Raw genomic sequence first — 13,025 nt, forward strand, 5'->3', positions numbered from 1 at the left:
GTGTGGCTTGATATTGAGAAAGAAAAGGGTTTATAACGCTGTGAGAACGGGTCTGCGGAGAGCATTTCTCCACCATCCCAACTCGTCTATTACCAACCAGGGAGCTCTATGCAAGTCAATGGGACTCCCTGCTAGTTGAACATGTACGCTCAAGGTCTCCCCACTGCATGACGTCACTTGGTTCCCGGAAGAAACAAATGGAGAAAGAGAAATGTGCAACGAGGCGTTCTGGGGCAGCAGACAGGTCTTCTCTGAGTTAGAGCTTTACTCGCTACAGAGTGCACTTTGAGGGTTTGTGACTCTGCAGACCGTCTACATGCAGAACAACCTTCAGAACACACAAGGGGACGGGTGATAACCGGAAACGCATGACATGGGACCTTTAAATTATAATATTATTACAATATTGATTAGATTAGCCTAAAGCCTAGCAATTGGATGTTACTTACCAAAATCCGTCCTGAGAATTAGGGATGTAAGTCACTAGATTCATAATTATATAATAATGTATTGATTATTTGGACAATGATTAGTTATTTGCTGATATCACAAACCCTGCCACCATTTCTTTACTTTAAAGGGGACCTATCAATGCAAAATGCACTTTTGATGTCTTTTATTCAATCACATGTTCCCCGCGTGTGGTCGGGGAACTCACGTCCGTGCAGAAAATAAAACCCTCTATCTCTTTCCTCCGTACCCAAATCTCTAAAAAACGGGGAACAACGGAGCTGAGCCAGATTTGCGTCCAGATATGACGTCATATCTGAAATGGTGGACCCACGGCCCAATCAGAAATGTGCTATCAGAAACAATGCCCGACTGGTTTTGGACGTAATACGGTCGGTGTTTACATTAGCATCGCTAACACTCAGAGCTAACCTGTGCTGGAGAGCATGTGTGTGAAGAAGCAGGAAGTAGAAAGGAACTCACCTTGTTGGTATAACCGGCAAGAGAGAAAGCCTTTGAGCTCCAGACTGTTTATCAGATCCTGATAATCCATGAATATGGCGTTCATCACGGCAGCATTTAGTTTAGACAGTAGCTGCCGGGATCCCGCATGAGCTCAGACCCCTCCTTTTTTATATCAATTCTTATTATTTTTTAAAGCTTTATCCCCAAATCAGCACTTTTGAAACAGGAAGTGAAATAGAGGGATGTGAGGCATGGCTAGAACGGGTGATCTGTTTGGTATTTTGCGCAAAACACTTCATAGACATGTTTTATATATATTTGTATATATCTGAGACCTACGCTATTGCCTGAAAATAACATGATAGGTGAGCTTTAAATCAGGGGCCTGTGCCAGTTCACTTAACTTAAGTATGATTAAACTATTTAAACTCATCTTATATTGCCTGTATATAAGTATGAATGGGATGCCCTTGTGTCTTGAAGCATGCAGGCTAGCGTTACTTATCACCACCGTCACTTCTTCCCCTTGCATTAACAAGCGTCTCTCAGTTGCTCAGCTCGGGGAGGGAGTTGGCAGCGGCTCCGTTCTGTTTCCTGGCAGATCCTTTGAGCTCAGCGTATTCCTCCAGAGATGGACAGGAATATCAATTGTCATCTATTGGTTTATTCCCGGCCGTAGGAAGGACACTCGATGCAGGGTGTCAGAGGTCGTGTAAACACTTTAACCCCGTGGAAGAAATTCATTCGAGTGTGGCAGACAGCTTTTTCTTGTGAATGCTAACTATGAATGTCTGATTGCTGTCAATGTCAATTTTGTCGGGAACTTTTTCCTAATTTATTTCTGGGGTTTCTTTCTTTCTTTCTTCCTTCTTTTCAAGGTCTAAGGACAGAGAGCGTTCTTATGTTGTACACACTCAGGGGGTTTTAATAAAGTATTAAAAGTTGATAATTAAATTTAGCGAAAAGTATTAAACTGGCCTCTTTTTCCAAGGTATTACATTTTGTAGCTTGTTTTTTCAATAAGTGTTATAAATGGTCCAGAGAGGTTGTGTTCCACAGTCTGCCTGAATGTAGTCATGGCGTAGGTGTGTGTGTGTGATTCTGTAGTTTATTGATGGCATCCCGTTGGGTGTGAGGTCATCTGAGCAGGACATCGCACGCTCACTGCTTGATAGCGCGCGAAGCTCCGTTTACGCCGGTTGCAAGCAACATCGTTAGGGGAAATGCAAAGTCTGCGTCCAAATGGTTGGAAGAGAAGAGAGTAGGGACAATCAATACTGTATATAGTCAATGTGAGGGATAAAGGTGTCGCCAAGGTAACTGGTTAACATCTCCAAGTGGCGATGAGGGTCTAAAAATGTATGGAAAGGGTCTTAAAGAGGTCTGGCATGTGACTTCAGGATTCCTGCATACACCCTGATAATAGATTTTGTGAACATTAACACAATGATGCCTTCTCCCCTACCAATTCCCTACTGCACATGCTTGGATGGGCTCCAAGCTCAACACTTAAAAAGGAAATAAATAAATCAAGACCAAGTCGTTTATATCCTCCCTCCTCTTCCACAGATACGTACCCCGTATGTGTCGTCGCTGGTCTGCGCCTTCTTCATGTGCCTGACTCCTCTGTGGATGGGTCCATCTCCTCCAAACACCGGCCAGCCGCACCCTGCTGTACTCCGGATGGGAGCCAGTCATCACTGCCATGGTCATTAGCAGGTGTGTGTGTGTGTGTGTCAGGGTTTCCGTTAGCCGGTAATAACCGGTTTTTAGCTGGTAAAATTTATTAAAAACCGGTAAATTCAAAACCTGACGGTCAAAATGTCTGGTAATAATTAGGGAGGCTCCGATCGATCGGCCGCCGGTCATTATCGGCCGATATTCACTCTTAATAGTTTGATCGGTGCTCTCTATAAAGGCCGATCAGGAGAGCTGGGTCTGAGCGATATGGACATAAACGCGAGTGAAGTGTAACCGGAGCGAGAGAGAGATCAGATCAGCTGCTGAGTCTGACCGAGACAAGCAGCTCTGCAGGATCACCTGAAGCCCCGCCCTCTGTTTAGCGAGCTGCATGAGAAACTGACGGGCTGTCAGGAGAGAGAGAGGGAGGGAGAGAGGATCCGTTTCTCCCGTGTTATTATTCAAAGTTGATGTAAACTTCTGAATAATGTACGTTATCTACTGCAAGTAGTTTGTTTGAATGTAATAATTATGATGTTTGTTGTTTGTGGAATCATTTATTGAAAAATGAATCTGAATTTTTTCGATCTGTTACGATTATAAACTGAAGCAATATAAAAATGAGCCCGTGAACTGAGTTTAAAATGAAGCATATCTGCTCAGAGGTCCGTACATTACATGCTACCGGAAACTCTGCTACACAACTCTTATTATTATTGAAATATGACCGGTAAGTTTCAAATTAGTCCGGTATAAATAAATTACTGCCCGGACATTTGACCGCGAGAAAAAATCCTAGCAGGAAAACGCGTGTGTGTGTGTGTGTGATGTGTGTGTGTTGTGTGTGTGTGTGTGTGTTGTGTTGTGTGTGTGTGTGTGTGTGTGTGTGTCGTGTGTGTGTGTGTGTGTGTGGTGTGTGTGTGTGTGTGTGTTGTGTGTGTGTGTGTGTGTGCTGTGTGGTGTGTGGTGTGTGTGTGTGTGTGTGTGTGTGTGTGTGTGGTGTGTGTTGTGCTGTGTGTGTGTGTGTGTGTGTGTGCTGTGTGCTGTGTGTGTGTGGTGCGTGCGTGCGTGCGTGCGTGCTGTCTCTCAAGGGGAAAGACAGCTATTCTGCAAGCTCCAAGTGTCTGGTTTGCTTGATGACTCATCCCCAAAACAGAATTTTGCCAGCAATCCCTGGGAAAGCTTCAGCCTGCCAGCAGTGCGAAGGAATTGTTTGCCTCTGAACACTCAAGTGTGGATGATGCCCACCTTTCTCCATCTTTTATATCGAAAGTGACCATTAGAACCTCTCTGAAGTGTGTGCATAGCTTACAAGAGGCAACCGTTGTGTTATTCTCTGTCAGAGCGTCCTGAGTTTTTTGGTTATAACTGTCATTATTATTATTATTAAAGGTGGGGTAGGTAAGTTTGAGGAAAGCAGCTGGAGATCGCAGGGAATTTGAAAATACACGGCCGGGAGAAAATCTGCCACTTCCTCACAGAGCCCGCCTCCAACACACAGCGAACGCGCACATGACCAATGAGGGCCACGAGAAAGTTTGTGCCCCAGGATGGAAGGCTGACAGGCTGACAGGCCATCCAGTTACTTTAGCCGGGCCGGCTCAGATGATTGGTCGAGCTTTTTACAGCGACACGGCTTCCACAGATGACACTTCAGATATTCATTGCTATCGGGATGTTAAGAGCATTCCATGGAATATAACAACAAGTGTATCTCGAGCCGGTTTCTCAAACTTACCTACCCCACCTTTAAGTACAACAATAGAGATATATTTGTAGACGACATAAGCTTACATCAAGTGAAACTCAAGAGCTTCAGCTTAATTATTTGTAGATTTGGTTTTGACCAGGAATCCATTGTGACAAACGTTTTCAACACACGAATCTTTAATAAAGAAAAAGTCCCCCATGCTCCATCACGTAAAAAAAAAGTAGATTAATAAATAAATAATACTTGATATTTATACATTTACTGTTTATCTTAAGGTGGGGGGGTAGGTAATTCACTTCAGAAACACTTGTTATATTCCATGGAATGCTTAACATCGCGATAGCAATAAATATATTAAATGCTTTGACAATAAATACATTAAAAAATATCTTCTGTGGAAGCCGTGGCACTTTAAAAAGCACGACCAATCATCTGAGCCGGCCCGGCTAAAATAAACTGGATGGCCTACCTGCCTGTCGGCCTTCCATCTGGGCACAGACTTATCTCGTGCCCTCATTGGTCATGTGCGCGTTCGTGTGTTGGAGGCGGGGCTCTGTGAGGAAGGGGCAGATTTTTTCCGGCTGCGTACTTTCAAATTCTAGCGCACTCGAGCTGGTTTCTCCATCCTTACCTACCCACCTTTAATTTTATGATATTTGTAATTCATGTGTGTTCACTTTTGCTGCTGTGACGAAGCAATTTTCCAATTTGGGATGAATAAAGCAAATAATCTTATGTATTCTAAAAACATTGTAAATAATTGAAAATTAACCAATAGACACATTGCAGTTCTTCCCTCAGCATCTATGCCACACTGCTGCAGCTTGTACGTCTGAGCAATGGCTGTTGTTTTCAAACCGCTTTAATGATTGTCACCAGCTAATGATTTAACTCTGTTGTGTTCTGCAGCATCGGAGGGCTGATCCTGGACACAAAACGGTGTCCGACCCAAATCTGGCTGGCATCGTGGTTTACACCCCGGTTATCAACGGTGAGTCTCAAAACCGTTGTGCTTTTCCTCTGCTGTGATTGGCTTAAAGGTCCCCTATTATGCAAAATCCACATCGTCATGTCTCTTCTACATCAACATGTGTCCCCTTCTTCATGTCTCTCCTACATCAACATGTGTCCCCTCTTCATGTCTCTTCTACATCAACACGTGTCCCCTCTTCTTCATGTCTCCTACATCAACACGTGTCCCCTCTTCTTCATGTCTCTTCTACATCAACATGTGTCCCCTCTTCTTCATGTCTCTTCTACATCAACATGTGTCCCCTCTTCTTCATGTCTCTTCTACATCAACATGTGTCCCCTCTTCTTCATGTCTCTTCTACATCAACATGTGTCCCCTCTTCTTCATGTCTCTCTACATCAACATGTGTCCCCTCTTCTTCATGTCTCTTCTACATCAACATGTGTCCCCTCTTCTCCATGTCTCTTCTACATCAACATGTGTCCCCTTTTTCATGTCTCTTCTACATCAACATGTGTCCCTCTTCCATGTCTCTTCTACATCAACATGTGTCCCCTCTTCTTCATGTCTCTTCTACATCAACATGTGTCCCCTCTTCTCCATGTCTCTTCTACATCAACATGTGTCCCCTCTTCTTCATGTCTCTTCTACATCAACATGTGTCCCCTCTTCTTCATGTCTCTTCTACATCAACATGTGTCCCCTCTTCTCCATGTCTCTTCTACATCAACATGTGTCCCCTCTTCTTCATGTCTCTTCTACATCAACATGTGTCCCCTCTTCTCCATGTCTCTTCTACATCAACATGTGTCCCCTCTTCTTCATGTCTCTTCTACATCAACATGTGTCCCCTCTTCTTCATGTCTCTTCTACATCAACATGTGTCCCCTCTTCTTCATGTCTCTTCTACATCAACATGTGTCCCCTCTTCTTCATGTCTCATGTCTCTTCTACATCAACATGTGTCCCCTCTTCTTCATGTCTCTTCTGCATCAACATGTGTCCCCTTCTTCATGTCTCTTCTACATCAACAATGTGTCCCCTCTTCTTCATGTCTCTTCTACATCAACATGTGTCCCCTCTTCTTCATGTCTCTTCTACATCAACATGTGTCCCCTCTTCTTCATGTCTTCTACATCAACATGTGTCCCCTCTTCTTCATGTCTCTTCTACATCAACATGTGTCCCCTCTTCTTCATGTCTCTTCTACATCAACATGTGTCCCCTCTGTGGAAAGAGACTCTGAAAGTTTCAGGAACAAAGATTCTCTCTCTTTTTGATCCATTTCTATAAAAACCTGAAAATGAGCTGATCAGATTTTGCCCACTTTATGATGTCATAACGATGTGTTGTCTTGTGTAGCCATTAGCCAATCAGCAACCAAGGTAACCCCCCCCCCCCCCCCTTATCACCTGAATCTCCTCTAGAGCTCCATTGAGTTCTTTCTAACCAAATGTCTCTCAGAGGGGCGTGGGGAGGGGCTCCTTACCTTCATCTAAAGTAACAGACAGAGAATCAGCACTTTGGAAACAGGGCAGAAACAGAGGGGATTATGGGTAATGCTGCAATGATTTGTTTGGTGTTTCAGCCAATCAGAGACAGGCTCTGTATATATCTGAGACCTGATGAAAAACAGTATAAATAGGGGACTTTTTAAGGTGTCTCTTGCTCACCCCCGGGGCGCCAACAGACAAAGAGAATCCGGACCATAGGGTTGATTTAAAATGGCTTCCTAAATCCACGGGGGAAGTGGAATAAGAGATATACATATGTAATGAAACCTCTAAGCTTATGTGGCTCTAATCCAACACCCTGTACTTCCCCTCTGTGTGAGAGCAGGACACAGATTGTGTTCAGTGATCCACGCACCCACCATTTACCCTTCAGGATTGGGGTTGAAGTGTGTGTGGTGTGTGTGTGTGTGTTGTGTGTGTGGGTGTGTGTGTGTGTGTTGTGTGTGTGTGGGTGTGTGTGTGTGTGTGTGTGTGTGTGTGTGTGTTGTGTGTGTGTGTGTGTGTGTGTGTGTTGTGTGTGTGTGTGTGTGTGTGTGTGTGTGTGTGTGGTGTGTGTGTGTGTGTGTGTGTGTTGTGTGTGTGTGTGTGTGTGTGTGTGTGTGTGTGTTGTGTGTGTGTGTGTGTGTGTGTGTGTGTGTGTGTGTGTGTGTGTGTAACTTAAGTTGTCCTTGCCCTCCATACCATACCGGAGTACATGCATGTTCCACGACCCAAAGCAACTTGCTCTCACAATGACGGATTACAACAAAGCGTCAGAACAGGGTACAAAACACCTGGAATTACCCTGGTTGATTTTCTTTGAGAATTTCAACTTTGTTTTAAATGATTTGGACATTTTTTATCATTGAAAGTCAATCTTGTTGCCATGATGGCGACACTAAGGGTTTATCCAGTGGTGGAAAGTTCATTTATTCAAGTACAATGTTGTGGTTTGTGTATTTTACATTTCATGCTACATTAACCGCTACATTTTGGAGGCTAATATTGTACTTTGTACTCGACTACATTTATTTGTGTAGCTTTAGTTAGTAGTTACTTTGCAGGTTCATATAATGTGTATCTATATATCAATAGATACCTGGCAGTGTAAACTCATGAAGGTGAGTTCCATCTTTACTAGCTGCAAAATTAAAATGATTTAAATTAATATATCACAATTATAATCCCGTGGTATCACATATTTTTCAGAAAGGAGTCATTTCAGTGTTGGTAATTGAAGTATATTTGGGTGCTAACACGTTCTTACTTTTGGTTAAGTAGGACCTGAGTACTTCTTCCACCTCTGGGTGTGGCTGGAGGGATGGGGATTGTTCTCTTGGTCCAACACTGTCAATTCAATCAGATTATTTTTCTAGCCAATTATTGGAAAGATTGCCATGACTTTACTTACAGACGTCCATGATTGCTAGTCCTAAAGATTTAAATAGTTTCTTGACCATAAATGGACTTAATCAATTATTGGATGTATTACCATGCCATAGGTCAGACATCCATAACATGGACTTAACAGACAATTGTAAAAACTCTGATCCCCTGACCTTTCCTTGAGCACCATCCTCATGTCTGAGTTTTAAATTGTCCATACTTGTTTATGTCTACATACAGTACCTTATACACGTGAACATGTTTACCACAAGCAGCCACAAGGGGGCGTAGTGCAACCTGAGTAAACCCTCACATGTCTGCAGACTCTGAACGTGGTTAAATGAAGGGTTTAGGAATGTGTCTGGAATGAGCTCCACCGGTTTAGAATAATTTGAGCGAAGCTATTTGCAATTCTATTTCTTGCCTTCTTCCACCCCGAGTAAACCTCCAGACCATCTGTCGAAGTGTGTGAGGAGGGAAATGAGCGGCACTGAATAGTAGCACTCTCTCCTCCCTCAGCCTGAACACTGTGGATGCACATAAGACAAAATGCCTGACACGTGTCTACAGATGCTCGATTAAAGCAGGTGGTGACATCCTGCATGATCCAAAATAACTTAAAACTAGGGATGTAACGATACCAAAAACTCACGGTACGTTTAAAAAATAAAAATAAATCTGATTTGTACAGCCTTTTAGTCGGATAGTAGTATTTTAAAGTGTCAACAATATAATAATCAGACCCTGCAATAGAATAAATCAAGTTTCACTTTAGTTTTTCAAGTAACTCAACTCTATCTCTCTCACTCGCGTCATCAAGGTTATCTTTTAGGAATACGAGCATGTCCACATGTCCAGGTAGAAGCTGGGATGTTTGGGTGTTTGCAAAATCCCCTGCTGTGGAAAGAACTCTCTTGCTTGGTACTGATGTTGCTGGGACAGAGATATGCTTTGGCCATGAGTGACAGCAGTGGGTCAAACTGTGCATTGTCTCTCCACCACTTCAAAAACAATACAGTTGTTGCCAAGAAGGTGAGGCTTATTGACAGAGATATAAATATACTGTTGGTACTTGTCCATGTCTCTAGGTACATGTAGCCCTGTAAATACGAGGTCCTTTTGTGTTATCTGTTGTTTTATGTTCATGTTGTAACCTACTTGCTGCCATGTTGGACAGGTCTCCATTGAAAAAGAGATTGATGATCTCAATGGGACCATCTGGTTGAATAAAGGTTTTAAAATATATATATATAAATAAAATAAATACCGTACTTTTCGGACTATAAAGCGCACCTGCATATAAGCCGCAGCAGCTAAATTGTCCGTCTGTCTTGCTCTCGTTCTGTCTCTCGGTTCCACTTTTACTTTGGCGCGCTACCTGTCTCGCTCTTTTCCGGCCTCCAGCTTTTCCTGCTGGAGCCCGCCGCTTAAAGGTGGCGGGCGCGGACCGGTCCTAGAGCCCATAGAGTTAAAGGTGGTTAATTTTACCTGTAAAATCCATAGATTTAGGAGGTTCCCTAGTGGCCGTTAGCGGTACAAAAAAAATGGGGAAAAAAGTCCCGGCTTATAGTCCGAAAAGTACGGTAAATAAAACATTATTTTTTGAAATCGCGGTAAATTTTGTCAGTCTAACGACGGTATTGAGACATCTATTTACCGCGATATTCGATATATCGTTACATCCCTACTTAAAACACATCATTATGAACACCAGTGGTTCGTGTCTGCTCTGAAAAAGCAGTTTTTTCCAGCATTTCCATGGCTGCTGGGACTCACGGGAAGTTACGATTTAATTTCCCAGGAAGAGATATAGAACTTTAAGCTGTGTTGTTAAATAAGAGACTCATTCATTAAAGTTAACATTCAACGCAAACTTAGATCAGAAATGTTATTCAATCTGTTTCTAGAAGTGGAAATATATAGAACGGTTGACTATCAAAACCATTAGGTGGTATTATGTTATAGTAATCATTCAGCTGTGGTTTTAGCGCAGTGCTGTAATGAATCCTTTGCGATGCCTCCCACAAACCCCCCGGCTAAAAGCACCCTCGTTGTTCCTGCAGTCAAACAGTGTCTCAATCTCAGATGTATGGAGGGAAGTGAATTCAGAATTGGAGACAGAGCCCCCATTCATTCATTTTGAAGTCGCTCACTGGCCATGAAGCCAAAATGACTCGACTTACCATGATCATCGGGTTATCTTCACGTCTATGGCGCCCCAGAATACGTCTACAGAAACATCGTTTTGGCGGACCCAGAAGTTCTGGTTACATTGTTGGCTATTATGGAAATAAAGGATTTGAATTGAAGAAGACAAGAAATGAAGGGTTTAGTGTCTCTCTACTTTAAAGAGTCCTCTCCTGCTGATGTTCAGGTGTATATCAGTATGTAGTGTCTCTACTTTAAAGAGTCCTCTCCTGCTGATGTTCAGGTGTATATCAGTATGTAGTGTCTCTACTTTTAAAGAGTCCTCTCCTGTTGATGTTCAGGTGTATATCAGTATGTAGTGTCTGTACTTTAAAGAGTCCTCTCCTGCTGATGCTCAGGTGTATATCAGTATGTAGTGTCTCTACTTTAAAGAGTCCTCTCCTGCTGATGTTCAGGTGTATATCAGTATGTAGTGTCTCTACTTTAAAGAGTCCTCTCCTGCTGATGTTCAGGTGTGTGTCAGTATGTAGTGTCTCTACTTTAAAGAGTCCTCTCCTGCTGATGTCCAGGTGTATATCAGTGTGTAGTGTCTCTACTTTAAAGAGTCCTCTCCTGCTGATGTTCAGGTGTATATCAGTATGTAGTGTCTCTACTTTAAAGAGTCCTCTCCTGCTGATGTTCAGGTGTATATCAGTATGTAGTGTCTCTACTTTAAAGAGTCCTCTCCTCCTGATGTTCAGGTGTATATCAGTATGTAGTGTCTCTACTTTAAAGAGTCCTCTCCAGCTGATGTTCAGGTGTATATCAGTATGTAGTGTCTCTACTTTAAAGAGTCCTCTCCTGCTGATGTTCAGGTGTATATCAGTATGTAGTGTCTCTACTTTAAAGAGTCCTCTCCTGCTGATGTTCAGGTGTATATCAGTATGTAGCGTCTCTACTTTAAAGAGTCCTCTCCTGCTGATGTTCAGGTGTATATCAGTATGTAGTGTCTCTACTTTAAAGAGTCCTCTCCTGCTGATGTTCAGGTGTATATCAGTATGTAGTGTCTCGACTTTAAAGAGTCCTCTCCTGCTGATGTTCAGGTGTATATCAGTATGTAGTGTCTGTACTTTAAAGAGTCCTCTCCTGCTGATGCTCAGGTGTATATCAGTATGTAGTGTCTCTACTTTAAAGAGTCATCTCCTGCTGATGTTCAGGTGTATATCAGTATGTAGTGTCTCTACTTTAAAGAGTCCTCTCCTGCTGATGTTCAGGTGTGTGTCAGTATGTAGTGTCTCTACTTTAAAGAGTCCTCTCCTGCTGATGTCCAGGTGTATATCAGTGTGTAGTGTCTCTACTTTAAAGAGTCCTCTCCTGCTGATGTTCAGGTGTATATCAGTATGTAGTGTCTCTACTTTAAAGAGTCCTCTCCAGCTGATGTTCAGGTGTATATCAGTATGTAGTGTCTCTACTTTAAAGAGTCCTCTCCTGCTGATGTTCAGGTGTATATCAGTATGTAGTGTCTCTACTTTAAAGAGTCCTCTCCTGCTGATGTTCAGCTGTATATCAGTATGTAGTGTCTCTACTTTAAAGAGTCCTCTCCTGCTGATGTTCAGGTGTATATCAGTATGTAGTGTCTCTACTTTAAAGAGTCCTCTCCTGCTGATGTTCAGGTGTATATCAGTATGTAGTGTCTCTACTTTAAAGAGTCCTCTCCTGCTGATGTTCAGGTGTATATCAGTATGTAGTGTCTCTACTTTAAAGAGTTCTCTCCTGCTGATGTTCAGGTGTATATCAGTATGTAGTGTCTCTCCTTTAAAGAGTCCTCTCCTGCTGATGTTCAGGTGTATATCAGTATGTAGTGTCTCTACTTTAAAGATTCCTCTCCTGCTGATGTTCAGGTGTATATCAGCATGTAGTGTCTCTACTTTAAAGAGTCCTCTCCTGCTGATGTTCAGGTGTATATCAGTATGTAGTGTCTCTACTTTAAAGAGTTCTCTCCTGCTGATGTTCAGGTGTATATCAGTATGTAGTGTCTCTCGTTTAAAGAGTCCTCTCCTGCTGATGTTCAGGTGTATATCAGTATGTAGTGTCTCTACTTTAAAGATTCCTCTCCTGCTGATGTTCAGGTGTATATCAGTATGTAGTGTCTCTACTTTAAAGAGTCCTCTCCTGCTGATGTTCAGGTGTATATCAGTATGTAGTGTCTCCATGCTTTAATGTTCAAAAAGCTCTTTATTTTTCTCATACTGCCTGTTCTGCAGCACCTCTTTTCACCCTCTGTCTGAAATCAGAGCCCAGTCTGCTCTGATTGGTTAGCTGGCCGGCTTTGTTAAGATTGGTCAACTGCTTAGAGATGTCCCGCCCCTTAGCCTAACACTTACATTGTGTTGGAGCGCTAGCCAATAGAATGTTACATAGAGATGTCACGATGGTCAGGAAGTGACAAAGGAGTCCAACTTTCTTTCTGGAATGTTCCAAAGACTACTGAAATGCAATCTTGGTGAATGCCTTAGTGTAAAATACCTAAAAGCTTTCTTAATGACAATCCGTCTTAGCGATAGTTTTATTTGGACGCACAAACTGTTAAACTGTGAAGATACAGATAACTCTGCCTGTTGTTCATCTTGTTTATCCCTCTCAGTTTTGCAATTAATGCAGTCTCGGAGTCTTCCCGCTGAGCTCTAAGTGTGTATACACAAGATGGATGGCATGCCATAGAGCTTATTAGTGTTGTGCC

General features: G+C 42.6%; 1 protein-coding gene across 1 annotated transcript in view; it reads left to right on the forward strand.

The window, feature by feature from the left end:
- Positions 1–2,484: 2,484 nt before the first annotated feature.
- LOC117443079 (solute carrier family 41 member 2-like) overlaps positions 2,485–13,025 on the forward strand; it is a gene marked incomplete at its 5' end in the record, with an annotated part of 37,431 nt that continues 26,890 nt past the window's right edge. The window contains 4 exon segments of the mRNA XM_034079017.1: positions 2,485–2,568; positions 2,570–2,634; positions 5,216–5,237; positions 5,240–5,297. Coding sequence (XP_033934908.1) covers positions 2,485–2,568; positions 2,570–2,634; positions 5,216–5,237; positions 5,240–5,297 — 229 coding nt within the window.

The sequence above is a fragment of the Pseudochaenichthys georgianus genome, unplaced genomic scaffold (assembly GCF_902827115.2).
Source record: "Pseudochaenichthys georgianus unplaced genomic scaffold, fPseGeo1.2 scaffold_532_arrow_ctg1, whole genome shotgun sequence".
Classification (NCBI taxonomy): Eukaryota; Metazoa; Chordata; class Actinopteri; order Perciformes; family Channichthyidae; genus Pseudochaenichthys; species Pseudochaenichthys georgianus.